The sequence below is a fragment of the Lycorma delicatula genome, chromosome 7 (genome assembly GCF_047948215.1).
Source record: "Lycorma delicatula isolate Av1 chromosome 7, ASM4794821v1, whole genome shotgun sequence".
Taxonomy (NCBI): domain Eukaryota; kingdom Metazoa; phylum Arthropoda; class Insecta; order Hemiptera; family Fulgoridae; genus Lycorma; species Lycorma delicatula.
In genome coordinates, this window is record NC_134461.1 from 140,814,995 (window position 1) to 140,829,143 (window position 14,149).

At 28.4% G+C, this 14,149-nt stretch overlaps 1 protein-coding gene across 1 annotated transcript in view; it reads right to left on the minus strand.

Moving 5' to 3' along the window:
• Positions 1–14,149, minus strand: part of LOC142328395 (uncharacterized) — an 885,003-nt gene that overhangs the window by 47,557 nt on the left and 823,297 nt on the right. The window contains exon 5 of the mRNA XM_075372101.1: positions 5,777–6,044. Within this exon, the coding sequence (XP_075228216.1) occupies positions 5,777–6,044 (268 nt within the window). The remainder of the gene's footprint in view (positions 1–5,776; positions 6,045–14,149) is intronic.

Here is a 14,149-nt window from a genome sequence, read left to right on the forward strand (position 1 = left end):
CTAAACAATGTTATATTTAAATACTTGAAAAATACTTGAAAAAATACTACAAATACTTGAAAAATGTTATATTTAGTAGGCCAATAAGCTTTTGATATGTTGTGATGTAATGAATGATATCTTACTTATGAAAATTCTAAAACTTGTAAAGTGGGCTATTTTTTCAAACTATATTTAATAATAAGTAAAATAATTATTTTACTTTTCACTGCATAATAACATAAGTATAATTAATCTCTTTTTCTACTTTTTATTGATAGGAAATTCTTTCTATTCTTTTTAATGAATTTATAGGAATTTAAATTATATTAAATTTCGACATTAATCTTTGGATTATAACAGACATTGCCAATGAAAAGACTTTGAAAGAATTCAACAAAAAAATAACATAAGAGATTAAAATTCAAATCAATGATAATTCCTCAATTATCCATTTTACATAAGATATACACTCTGAGATGCCAAGCAGAAAAAATAAAATTTGATCTCATGGACAGATTTAGTTCAGACATTTATTTGTTTGCTGCATTTCCATCAAGTGTATCACTGAGAATCTACGTTCATGATACTCAAGAATAAACACTATTTTGATAAAAAGAATATCACTGTTCAGTTTTAAGCCTTTGTTTAAAGAAGAACTATTTGTCCAATACTGAATTTATATCTACAATAATTTAGTCTGAATACTTATTTTTACTTTTTATGTACTTTATTTTTCTACTTTTTATGTATTTATTTTTTGAATATTATCTTTATATAAATTCTCATTTTTTAAGGTAGTGGTTCTGAAAGATTCCATAACAAAACTTTTAATTTTGGAAGCTATATTTTAAAAAAATATTTATTAACATTTGCAAGTTTTGTACTTTTTTCAAATAAGAATAAAAATCTCCATAATAATGTCTTGCAAATTTTTATTACTCTTGTGTCTGATAATGGAAACTATTTGGATCAAGTTTTTAACTGTGATATTTCTTGCTCATGTTACATTACTGTAATATTTCTACTTTCATTGGAGTAATATAGTTAGTTTCCCCTTTATTTATAAATGATTGAACATATGATTTATAAAGTACTTTAAAACGCATAAGGCACAAAAAGATCAAGACATAAAAATGAACATACCTTTTTATAACTTTGTGTCAATAATAAATAATTAAATAAACTTTAAACGTACCAGAAGTTAGGAATGTGGAACATAGAAAAAGGTATAATGAAAATAAAATGCCAGCAACAGAAACCAAACTCAATAAACCAAGTTTCCCCTTAGACTGTTATAGTTAATGGTGAGTGCAATTTTCATTTTGATGGATGACTGTTTGTTGTTGGCATATAGTCCCTTCTAATGACCACATAGTTAATGTCATTAGTAAAAATAAATAAGGTAACTGAAAAAAAACACACTCTTCACTTAAAGTGTATTTGTTTATGCTCTGTTGTTATTATTTATAATTTTAAAACACTTACATAAATATTATATCATAACTGCAGAATAAAAACAAATAAGCAACCAGCTGACTGATGGCAAAGCATATTAATTATAAAGATTTGATAGAAATGGGAGATTCATACATATTTTTCAGTAGAATAATTAATTGACTAAAAAATTTCAAATTAAATTTAAAAGATAATAATGACTGAAAACAAAAACTGAAATATGGATGATGTTTCTAAATCCACAATTTTTAGGTAAATGACCCCATGCTTTTAAATAATAAAAATGATATTTTGCAACATGGTTTAAAATAAGTAAATATATAAAGATATAACAGTTTTGTAAAATATTACCAGTCCCATGAATCTACTTTTTAAAGTTGGCATGTGCTACATTTTTTAACAATAAAATACGAAACCAAGAAGCTGAAATTCATGTTTATAATATCAAGGGAGATTAACTGTACTAGAATAACCAGTGAATAAAATTTTTTACATCTTCTACCAAGTACAACAGTAATTTTTTTTATAAATAACTTTTCCAACACATTGGGAGGTGCTAGAACAGAAAATGTTTTTTTTTTTTTTAAATGCTCAAGAAGTGGCTATTAACTGATATTTTGTAGCATTTATTTAATTTGCTAATGTTATACAGTTGAAAACTTATAAAACTGTTTTTCCTTCAATGAAAACAGTTAAGTAACTAATTAATGCATAATTTTAATACGCAAATAAATCTATTATGTTTATTTTTTACTAATGAATGAGTAATACACTGATTCAGATGAATATCACAGCATCTATACTATATGAAAATAAAGCATTTCTAAATGAAATAAAACAGAAATTTTATATTATTTTATCTCTCTCTTTACACACGTGCGCGCGCGCACACGCACGCACGCACGAACACACACATTTTATTTCATCACAAAACAGTTACAATTAATTAAAATTGTATGTCATTTTCATTTAAAATTACAGCTTAAATATACCAAAGAGTATTACTGTCATTTTTTATGTAATTTACTTGTATTATAACATAATAAATAATATCTATGACATGTTTAACATCTAAACAAATTTATTATTCATTTAACAGCATACATTTTAATTAACCTGGTCCAGCTGAATTAATTAATCAAACTTTTCAAAATATACAATTCTGGAAAAAGTTTAGAATGAAAACACAGTCATACCATTTATCAAAATACTCTTATAAATAAAGTCAATAAAAATATTCATATTTATTACAGATTAATAAATATAAATATATATAATATAATCGTAAAATTAATCAAATTTGGAATTTTGGATTTGGCAAGCTGGAGATACCCAAAGCAAAAAACAAAAAATTGTAAAAAACTGTATGAAAACAAAACAGAACAATAGAAACTGGGGGTACTGAATGAAGAAGGAAGTATTCTAATTCCTTCATTCCCATGCACTGAACTAAATAAATATAAATGTTGTGTTAATAAATTAGCAATTGATAATTTTAAACAGGTTTTAATGGTTCTAACAAAGCACACAGAATAAAATTATAAGAGAAAACTTCACCCAAACCAAGGGAAATGCATCTGAATACATTATTTATTTTATAAACAACATATTAAGTTTAAACAAATAAGAAAAAATTAGTAAACAATATGTCATGAAATGAATTATTTATTTATGAAGTTCTCTCTCGTTTATGACAATACATAAAAATTCAAATAGAACATAAAATTGTTGCTTTTTACTCATTCAAAACAAAAATTAATTAGCTTTAAGACTGATATTTAAACAAACCTCTGAAACAATAATACCAGTTAGAACTATTTACTCAATAATATCGTAAAAAGGTCGAATTACTGTAACAAATTGGCAATTCTTTATAAAAAACACAAATAACACTTTATGAGTAGCAAATAAATAATTAACATAACAACACAAGCATTTATTAATAAAATTGCAATGAATTAAGATAAACATAAACTGCTTCACAATTGGGATTAAAGAAAGTACTTTTTTTCTACAGTTATTAATTCGTTAAATAAACTTAAGATTTGTGTTTAGGAATATATGTAATAATATTAATATATGAAAAAATTCCAAGTTTGACCACATTTAAAAACCCAGAACCTACAAGATAAAAGACAAATGTTATGGCACTCTGCCATGATCCAACATGAGTTGTCCTCTTAGAATGAAAAATACCATGATAGGATAACATTCTGTTATTAAGAAATTAAATCAAAAATAGGCAATGAAAATATAAGGTGCATTCCAGAAATATTTTGAAAACTGGAAAAAAATTGATATAGTGTGTTTTATGCTGGAAATTAGCTTGAAGATGATAACAAAAAAATATATGATTAATATATCTTTTTAAGAAACAAAAAATGCACATTTATTTTATCAAAAGTCATATTTTTTTATTACTGTCATCAACAGACACTCTTGTAATTCATTTATATTCTGTAATAGTTATTATATTATCAAACTGAACAGCTAGTTTTAGTTCTGTGACATTTATGGAAGAATCTAATGTTTTATGCTAGACTGACTCAATCCTTTCATTATGAGACCCAAAAACAATATCAGCCGCATAATGTAAATTTACAGAATCATAAATAGCAGAAATATAATAATTTGAAATTTAAAGTTTTTTGTAATGACACACTAAACCAAATTTTGTTAATTTAAAAAAAAACACTAATTAAAAACTTTACTGACCATCTTTGTGGCCATCCTCAGTCACACGCAAGATCCATTCATCAATCACAAGTTTGTGTGTAAACTTGAATTGAACTTATGATCCAACTTAGAATATCCACAAAGATGGTAAAACTTTTTTAAGTAAGTTTATTATTTTAACTATTTATCTTAAAAATTTTGTTTGGTGTTTTACTAGTAAGTTTAAATTTCAAATTAATATTTTCTCTGGCTATCATGGTAAAAAATTTAGTATTATGATTTTTTTAAGTATTGGTTTGGAAAACCAACAAAAAAATTGGCTACTCAGAAACAAAAGAATGAATTTTTAAACTTATAACACCTTTAAAACACACCAAAATTTAATTAGGAAAGCAGTTCAAAAAATGAAAAAAAAAGTTAATTATTTAATTAAAAATAAGGAAAAACTTATCAACTTGTCCATCACCTAAATATACAATTGTAAAGCAAAAATAAATAGAAGACATTAAAAAGTATGGTAAACTGTAAATGAGTAATATATACAGTAACTAATACATATGTACAATGGTATACAGAAAAGATTTTTAATTTAAGATAACTGAATTCATTACAGTATTATAAGTGGAACATATTAATTGAATATTTAAAATATAAATCAACCCAAAAATATTTAATTTTTTAGGGAATATAAAATATTGAATCATGAATTTTCCTTCCACTTCAGTCAAAGGTCAGGCTGAACAGATATATTTTAGATGGATCCCTATGCACCAATAATTCCTCAAGAAAGGATAGGTTAGGAGAATTCCTTTAGAGATATGATCGTATTCTCAGAGCCTTTAATTTCTTGAGGAGAAATAATTTTGTTTTACTATACACTCGCTTATTTAATAAGTATTAGTCAATGCAAAATCAGTGATTGCTAAGTGCTGCTAGCATACGGATAAAACTACTTCTAAAGGATTGTGGACAGAATTGACTCTTATTGCATGGAAGGGGTTTTAAAGCCATCTTCCAAATGAGAATCTCATTTTCATGGTGCAATTCCTCCGTGGTTGGGTTTTTCCTCACCATCCAATCATTTGCCTTATTCTCAAATCTTTTCTTTTCTTCTCAAATTTGGGTACTGTTGGCATAGGTCAACCTCACTACTTCCATCCTAAGGATAAAGGAACCTGCAGAACTATTATATTCTTGGTCTGGTCTTACCGGAAGTAGTTCAACCTAAGGACCAATTTGATGTTTAAAGATGCACAGTAAACCTTAAGTGATTTAAAACTGATTTTGTTACAAAAAAAAAATTATACAATGATTGTAGTAAAAATTTAATCTTTCTCGATTTAAACCATTTGTAACAACTGTTTTTGTAAATTACACTCATTTTGTGAAATAAAAATATATTTTGTATCATTATGAATAAATTTGGCTGTAATTTTACTATGAAATTTATAAGGACAAAAACTATTTTTGTTTATAAACTAAAGTGAACATGCAAAGCAAATTTATGGTCTTTATCTTTAAAAAAGGTGTGCAAGTTTGGCGACCTTTGTCACAGCAAAAAAGCAAACAAAATGTAATTACAATGATTCAAGAATGAGTCCAATCATCTTATTTGTGGTTTTCATTCTTTTGTTAGATAAGCTAAGCAAAGCAGTTAGTTTACCAGTGGGACTGCGAGGCACAGCAGATTGTGAGGAACCGAGGGAGGACAAGGAAGTAGTCTTGGAGCTGAGACCTGGCCAGCCGGATAATGAATTAGATCCAGCATCGCTGTTTCTCTTCAGAAGGAAGCCCTGCGCCGGCAGTGTAGAATTTTTATACCATTCTGGCACATTCAGTCGCTGTAATGAACGTTGAACCCTTAACTGGTGTTCTGACATTACACGTTCTCCTCCTCCAGCACCAACCTTCTGCAGTTCATTCTCTGGAGGCTGAAACAAAACGATAGTTTAATTTTTATATTTTAAAAGTGAAATTATTATTTTTTAAATTAATATTTAACAAATAATTTTTTTATAATAAACAATTTAAAATCAAAATATTTTTCCTACACAAAAAAAACTGTTGTACTATCATATCAGATATTTATATCTGGCTAATAATTCTGTTAAAATTGAAGCTAGACTCATGAACTAACAAATGTTGACTAGGATTTTATAAACTATTTTGAATGGTTATCTCAAGTTTTAAAACAATGGGTAATGGATAATGTATATAGTATACCATTTTCCATAAGCTAATTACAAATAAATATATAATTATGTACTTGAAGAGAATTATTTTATATTATAATATTTTTATTATTTTAACATCAAAAGTACACAGAAAACTAAATGTGTTAACACATTTAGTTTATATATAAATACACACACACACACACATACACACACACACACACACACACACACACACACACACACACACACACACACACACACACACACACACACACACACACACACACACACACACACACACACACACACACAAACAACCACTTTGACCTTCACAGAATAATTTAAGTGTTAGATAATAGATTGCTTCTTGAAATCTGCAACGCAGCTCACTTATGACACACTTCTTAAACCTTAAGGAGTATACTTTTATCTCTAACCCCTTCTCTACAGTATATACTAAACATTAAACTATATTCTAAAACTTTATCAATATTCAAATATCTAATATCACAGACAAGAAAAAATTAACTACATTTATAAAGAAAAAACAAGTTATTTTACCAGATATTGATACAATTTCAAAAAATCTCAGAATAATACTAATATATATATATATATATATATATATACACACACATATAAATAAATAATTACATTGCATAAAACTGTAATCATATTTACTAAAACCAGATTTCTTTGTTCTTTTTCAGTACTAAAAAGTAGACACTTAACAGGTAATATTTCCTAAAGATAAAAATATGTATGTACAGTAACTTTTTTCCAAAAGGTGGACTAAAGAAAAAATATACACATTTTCCTACCAAACTAAAAATAAAAAAAACAGATTTTTTTAAACCAAAATTCTATAAAATTAGATTTATTTTGAGTTCATAATTATCAGATATTTGACTGGCATTACATTTTCTCATTTCAAAACAAACGCTTTATTTTATCAACAATCATTTAATTAATTTGAGGTTATTATATGATCTACTCTCTTTTTTGTGTTAGCCAATTCATCATAAAACAAAAGAAAATTTACTATGTATCAATTATTAACAGTGTGTTTTAATATTTGATTTTTATTAGTCATTATTCCACAATCCCTTCATACAATAAACTAATCTAGAATGCTATAAGATGGGATTATCAACATAATTCTTTTTTAAAGGATTCAAAATAAATTTTCCCTTTCCATAAATTTTCTCAAATATTCTTTGAAACTTAAAATAACCTACCTAATTTTCAATATTAATTAATCAGTAATAAGACACCAGAAAAGACTTTCTATTCTTTGTCTTTCAGGTTTTTGTACTATTCTATTTTGCTATAAAAAAATCTGCAATCACTATTTTATAATTTATTAAAAATTTTTTTAGTTTATTTTAGTATCACCAAATTTTGTTTTGAAACAAAAGCTCTTGTTGGTTATATTTGAACACTTTATTTTATCCATCCTTAATAATTAGGAATCATATAAAAAAAATTTCAGAAACTGAAAAATTGGATCATTTTTTTGTTTTGTTTAAATGGTAAACATTTTATACAATGAATGTTTTTTCTTCTCTTATTTGAAAACAGAAATACAACAAACAATACATTACATAATAATGCAATTTCTGTAGCAGAGTGGCAGCATCTCAGTCTTTCATCTGGAGGTCCTGGGTGCCAATCCTGGTCAAACATGGCATTTTTCATACTCTACAAAATTTCCATCTCATATTGAAGCTTATATGGAGAATTAATCATAAAAAAAGAACAAATCTAACTGTCCTGTTTGTTATTTATAAAAATAAATTATTTACTTTCTACTACAATAGTATATAATATAACGGTACTAGTCAAATAGTCAACTTTCACTGTTTATGAAAGCATCATCAGCCCTTTTTAAATACATATTCTACATCTGAACATATATAGCTTTAAGGAATTGGCAAGCTTTTTAATTAATCTTGTGTTTCTTTTCTTGCAAGTGAAGACTGAAGATTCTGTTGTAAATAGTTGTAACTATCATTCAATGATTGTCATCCCGGGAATCACACCGAGAGTATGAGGCTCAAAAGCTCATCAGGCTCCCATAGTCAGACCCAGTAATTAATTTTCACGCTGGTCCATATGGACAGGAATGTAATTCACCAAATCCATCCATAAATAAAACTTAAAACTTATAACCACCACTAAATAACACCCAATAACCCGCCTGATAATAGAGATATACAGCAGCAAGGGACATTGTCCAGGCTCTGCGATCTGTAGGGAGAAATAATGAAACTTCCGCCATTCTTGCATTCCCGTTCCCCTTTGCTTTTCAATATATCTTTCTCCAATCACTCGTATTATGTTCAAATTAGTGAGGTAAAATTAATAGTTCTGCCTCAGGAGTGGTCAGCCTAAATGACATATGTTGTAAGGCAATAAAAATATTATTTTAAACAATAAAAAAAAATTAAAATTACTCTTGGGTTCACTAAACTTCATTCCTTATATCCCTGATGGTTCTGCAACAAATCTGAAATGTCCTTCAATATTAAGACTGAATATTTAATTCAATAGATTGAATACTTTTTTTATATTCAATATTTAGATGCGAGCTGAGGGTAAAAGCAAACAGTTGAAGCTGTATTTCATAAAATAGTTCTCATAGATCACTTAAGTTAACACTATATACAGTTTTCAGCGTAATGTTGATTACTATTATATAAAAAAAATAAAATTAAATATTTTGAAAATTCATTCTTTCCTTGTTCGGAAAAAGTAAAAATATCTGGCAATGCAATATGCATAATTGTGTGAAAATGAGACCCTACTGATATTAAAGCTCTTTCATACGAGGGTTTTTCAGGTCAATCGGGAATATTAATTTTTAATAAATGTAGAACACACTTATGATAATAAAAAATACTTCTTTTATTTCTCAATTTAATCCCCTGCTACATTTATCCCAGCATTTCACTAGTGCCTGGATATCCACAGTGTAGAAAGATTTGTTGTTACGTTAAAACTAAGGTAGGAGTGACTGCTTCACCTCATCATTGCTGTTGAAATACTGGCCTCCCAGGAACAATTTCAAGGGCCCGAAAAGGTGAAAATCGCTAGAAGTGAGGTCTGGAATGTATGAGGGGGGGTTGTGGCAACAACTTCTAACCAAGACCTTGTAGTGTGCAGTGGGCTGTATGCAGTCATGCATTGTCCTGCAGAAACTGAAGGCCTTTAATGATTGCACCAGGCCATTTTTTGCACTGAGCATTGTGCACATCTTGAAGAACTTAGTAGTAGTATTCATTGTTAAGATTAACTGCACGGTGTAGAAAATTGACGTGAATGATAACATTTTTATTCCAAAAAACTGAGGCCGTAACTTTGGTGGCTGCAAACCATCTCGACTGGGATCGTCACTCTTTACAACTAACTATAGTTGTTTAATGTTGCATCATGCCAGCGCACCATGCAGTAATATTTGATACTTGTACCTTATGTGTACAACCAACAGAATGTGCAGGAATTTCCATTTACACTCTAGTCTAACAAAAGTACCGGGCTGATATGAACATATCTCATATAAACATATTAAGAAACAAAACAATTGTTGTGTCCTGATATGATATGTCATAATATGCTTGTCATGATATGCTTAATATAATAGTTGCTACAAACATAGATCACAGAATGAAATAATAGCATGTAAGGTGGAAACTGCTCTTGTTTCTAACATTATTCATCACCTAATCCATTCATTTTGTCAAATCTTATCTAAAAGATGAATAGCCATGGAACATTTCTTGATACACGAGTTACTAGTAATATGAAAAGTTTGGTCATTAGTTAAGAAAGACTGAAAGTTGTTAATGATAATATTTCATATAGATTATGCAGGGATTACATTGATGATGCCTTCCAAGTTACTTTTGTTAGTCTACAGGTGGAGAAATCACAAAGAAGCTTGTAATTGAGTATTTTCAGAAAATATTTGTGATTAGTATAAATATTCGGTAGTAGGAAAACTTTCAAAATTTGAAATGATTTTGAAAGTTTCCCTATGATCGAATATTGTCACTAAACAACAGGATAATTTTGTTACTAATTAATGAATCAGAGGGGGTATTATAAGACTTAAACTGATTTTTATCACTCAATTCTTTAAGTCTATAAATGTAAAACTTACAAACAAAGAATGTAGGAATTTTAAAGCTATTTAATATTTCTTAACTTTGACTTGTAGCAATGAATCACAAATGAAATGAAAGAGTAACCCTTATAGTTTATCCCTACAATTGGTCGATGTAAGCACCTTTTATCAAGCAGCACACATCCAACTGAAGGAGAATTCATCCCATATTTTTAACCAGCTTGTCTGGAACAATAGAAGGTAAAGCTGCTTCAATCCTATACCTCAATCAGGTGCCTCAATGAGTAGTTAAGTCACATAAACAAGATTCTTTATAAGACCCCAGAGGGGAAAAAATCACACAGGGTTAGATCAGGACACCACAAACAAGCTCTGACACCGGGTGTATGCTGAACAATTCAGGGCTTGGGGAAAGCATCATTGAACCAATTCTGTAAGAGTATATCAGTGAAGAGATGTGCCATCTTGTCAAATAAAATTCTCTGGTCCATCTTGCAATTGAGAACTATGCAGGAAAGACTTCTTGACAAGTTCAACATTTTTTCAGACACGCTTGGTTATCCCTTACTCTTCCTTTTACACAGACATTCAGTTGTTTTAAACTGATTAAGCCATCAATAAATGTTATAGTCAGTTAGAGGATCACAACTAAACTTTCTGCATAATGCATGTTGAGCTATAACTACAGATTCCTAGTTAGCAAACTACCAATCACAGAAGGCTTTCTGTTCAAAATTCACTATCTTTATAAATGGCAATATCAAGTGGAAAGGTATGGAATCAATCTGTGGCCATGTGCACAACTAAAACTTTCCTTTTTGCTCTTTTATTCCAGCCTTAAATCAACACTGTATACCTCGTCAAAAAGATATAACAAATTAATTATTATTATAACAGTTTAATTATTTTATTAGAAAGAAAAGTTGAATATAATTGTAATTTTCAGAAAGTAATTATTATTAATTTTTTGTTTTGATTCTATTATCAGAAGTAGCAATAACAAATTTTGCTGAAATTTCTGCTAGATCCATTCTGTTCTTCCTGAATTGTAGCAAAAAATATCAGGTGGATATATGGTTACAGGCTCTCTTTTTCTTTTTAACCTCCACAACTACCATAAGGTATTACTTCAGAGGATGAATGAAGATGATATGTATGAATGTAAATGAAATGTAGCCTTGTACAGTCTCAGGCCGACCATTCCTGAGTGTGGTTAATTGAAACCCAACCACCAAAGAACACCGGTATCCATGATTTAGTATTTAAATCCATATAAAAGTAACTGCCTTTACTAGGATTTGAACCTCAGAACTTTCAACTTTGAAATCAGCGATTTGCGATGACGAGTTCACTAGACCAACCCGGCTGGTTAAATTGGTTACAGGCTAAAGGGGGTCTACTTATAATAAGCATATATACTTTAAATTGAAAGGAAATCAGATATTTCAGGGATGAAAGATGCCTTTATAGCCAATAAATTAGATATAGTAGGAATGAATGGAATATATTGAAGTTATCTCACTACCCACAACGAACCCTTACCATGTTACAAATAGAATCCATTCACTGATACTGAACAAAGAAAAAGACACAAGAAAAGTCCTCAAGAAAATTCAAAGATTAATAATGTGAGAGAAGTTAAGATAAAAATCTTAATTAAAAAAAAAAAATAACAAAAATGTTAAAAAGAGTTAACATCAGTGTTTTAAAAAAGTGGATTATAATTATCTATAAGCGATTAAAAACTATAATTAAAATAAAACATAAAAGCACCGACAAAATTACTGAGAACAAAAAAGAAGTCTATAAACAGATTTATTTATTTATTTATAAATAAATGGTTAATTTGATAAAGTCAGTTAAATATACAAACCACTAGGTCACAGAAAAAAGTGTGAAATAATTGGAATTTTATATATTACAAAAATAATTATTATATGATTATAAAATTTATTTTTATAATTTATTATATTATTATTATTCGTGATGTTGCTTATCAGATTCTGATGACCTTATTTAATGAATAAATAAAAAAAGAGAATGGATGTAAGTAAATGAAAATTATTAAAATATAATAATTAATCAATAATAAATAAAATAAAATAATCACTTCTGCTTATTTTTTTAAAAAATTCTTCCACATTAGTGTTTTGCAGAGTGCACTGCAAAAGCTCTAATGTACAAGAATTTAAAAAAAAAAGCAGTAATTGATATTTTTATTTTATTTATTATTGATAATCTTTATATACTGCAAGGATGCTGAACTATAAATTAATTATAATAATTTATTATATTATAAATCAAATAAGCAACAAATTTAATAAATATTAGATCGGTTACTTATTTGATTTATTCTTCTACCTCCACCTAATATTTAAAGAAGAAATCATTGATGAAATGTTACTCAGTCGTTCATTTTTTTTTAGTACTTCTTATGTCAGAACCTTTCTGAAGTTTTCCTGAGATGCTTGTTTTATTTCATCTTTCCCACTTATTTTTCAATGTACATACTTTTTTCATTTAATTTCATTTTTTGTTTCCATATAACAAGTAGTATACATATTATGTAACATAAATTAACAATAACCCAATATGAGTTACAAGTCAATCCAAAAAATGACATACCCAACCTTAAGTATAATAAATATTCCATGTAAGGATCAGTAAGAAAACGTTATGAATGAAATGATTTCCCATTGCCTTTTTAATGAGTTAAATTTATGGTTGCATATAAGCATGCTAAACCCACTGTCTATTACAGGAAGGTATTTGCCTTACAAGCGACACCTTTAATCTGTTCACCACATGGACTGGCTGCATAGTGAGCATTATTATTCTCAGAAAAAGCACCTGCCCTTTGGTTTGTTAAACCTCATTTGCTTTATATTTGCCATAACCATAAGAAAGACTGGGAGAGATAGCGTAAAACAACTTCAACAGTGAAACAATGCGTTATATACATTGCTTTAATTCAACAGTAGAGTAAATATTAGTAAGACAAAGTAAATGTTAATTGTTGTCGATTAGTTATTAGATATAACATAAAATGAAGAGGGGGTTAAGATAATAGACAAGTACCTTTCAGCTCTCAGGAGGCCACTCCTTACATGTAGTCTGATATGTCATATGAATAATTTCAAGTATTTTAACAAAAAAAAAATTAAAATATAAAACTAAACGCACAGAACAGTATACATTGCACACAATATGACTGTATCAGAAATGAATAAAATTTTGTCAAATCTAACCCGACCAATATTCTTTTATATCGGTCATACATTCATATAAAATTAAAAACATGGCTGCCAAAAATAAAAAAAAACATTACTGACAACCATTGCTCTTTAATACAGGATAATTAAAGAACATGCGGATGACAATCAGTTCAGCCATTGAGCTGCTACAGTGGTACAAACATGCATACACCCTAAATACATTATACTACTTTTTGGGTAGCTGTGTTAAAAGACTAGTAAGGCGATGACTTCACACATATGAGATACAAGGTATCTCAGTAAATCGCCTAGGCTTTGCGGACGATTTAGTCCTACTATCCCAAAATATAGAAGAGGCAAAGAGATTGCAGGAAAATCGGTCTAAAAATTTTTATACGAAAAAACCAAAATTATGGTGAGAGACCCACTATGCATAAGCAAAGTAAAAATAAACAATAATGACATAGAACTAGTAGAAAACTTTAAATAACTGGGGGAAAACATCACACTCAACCTCC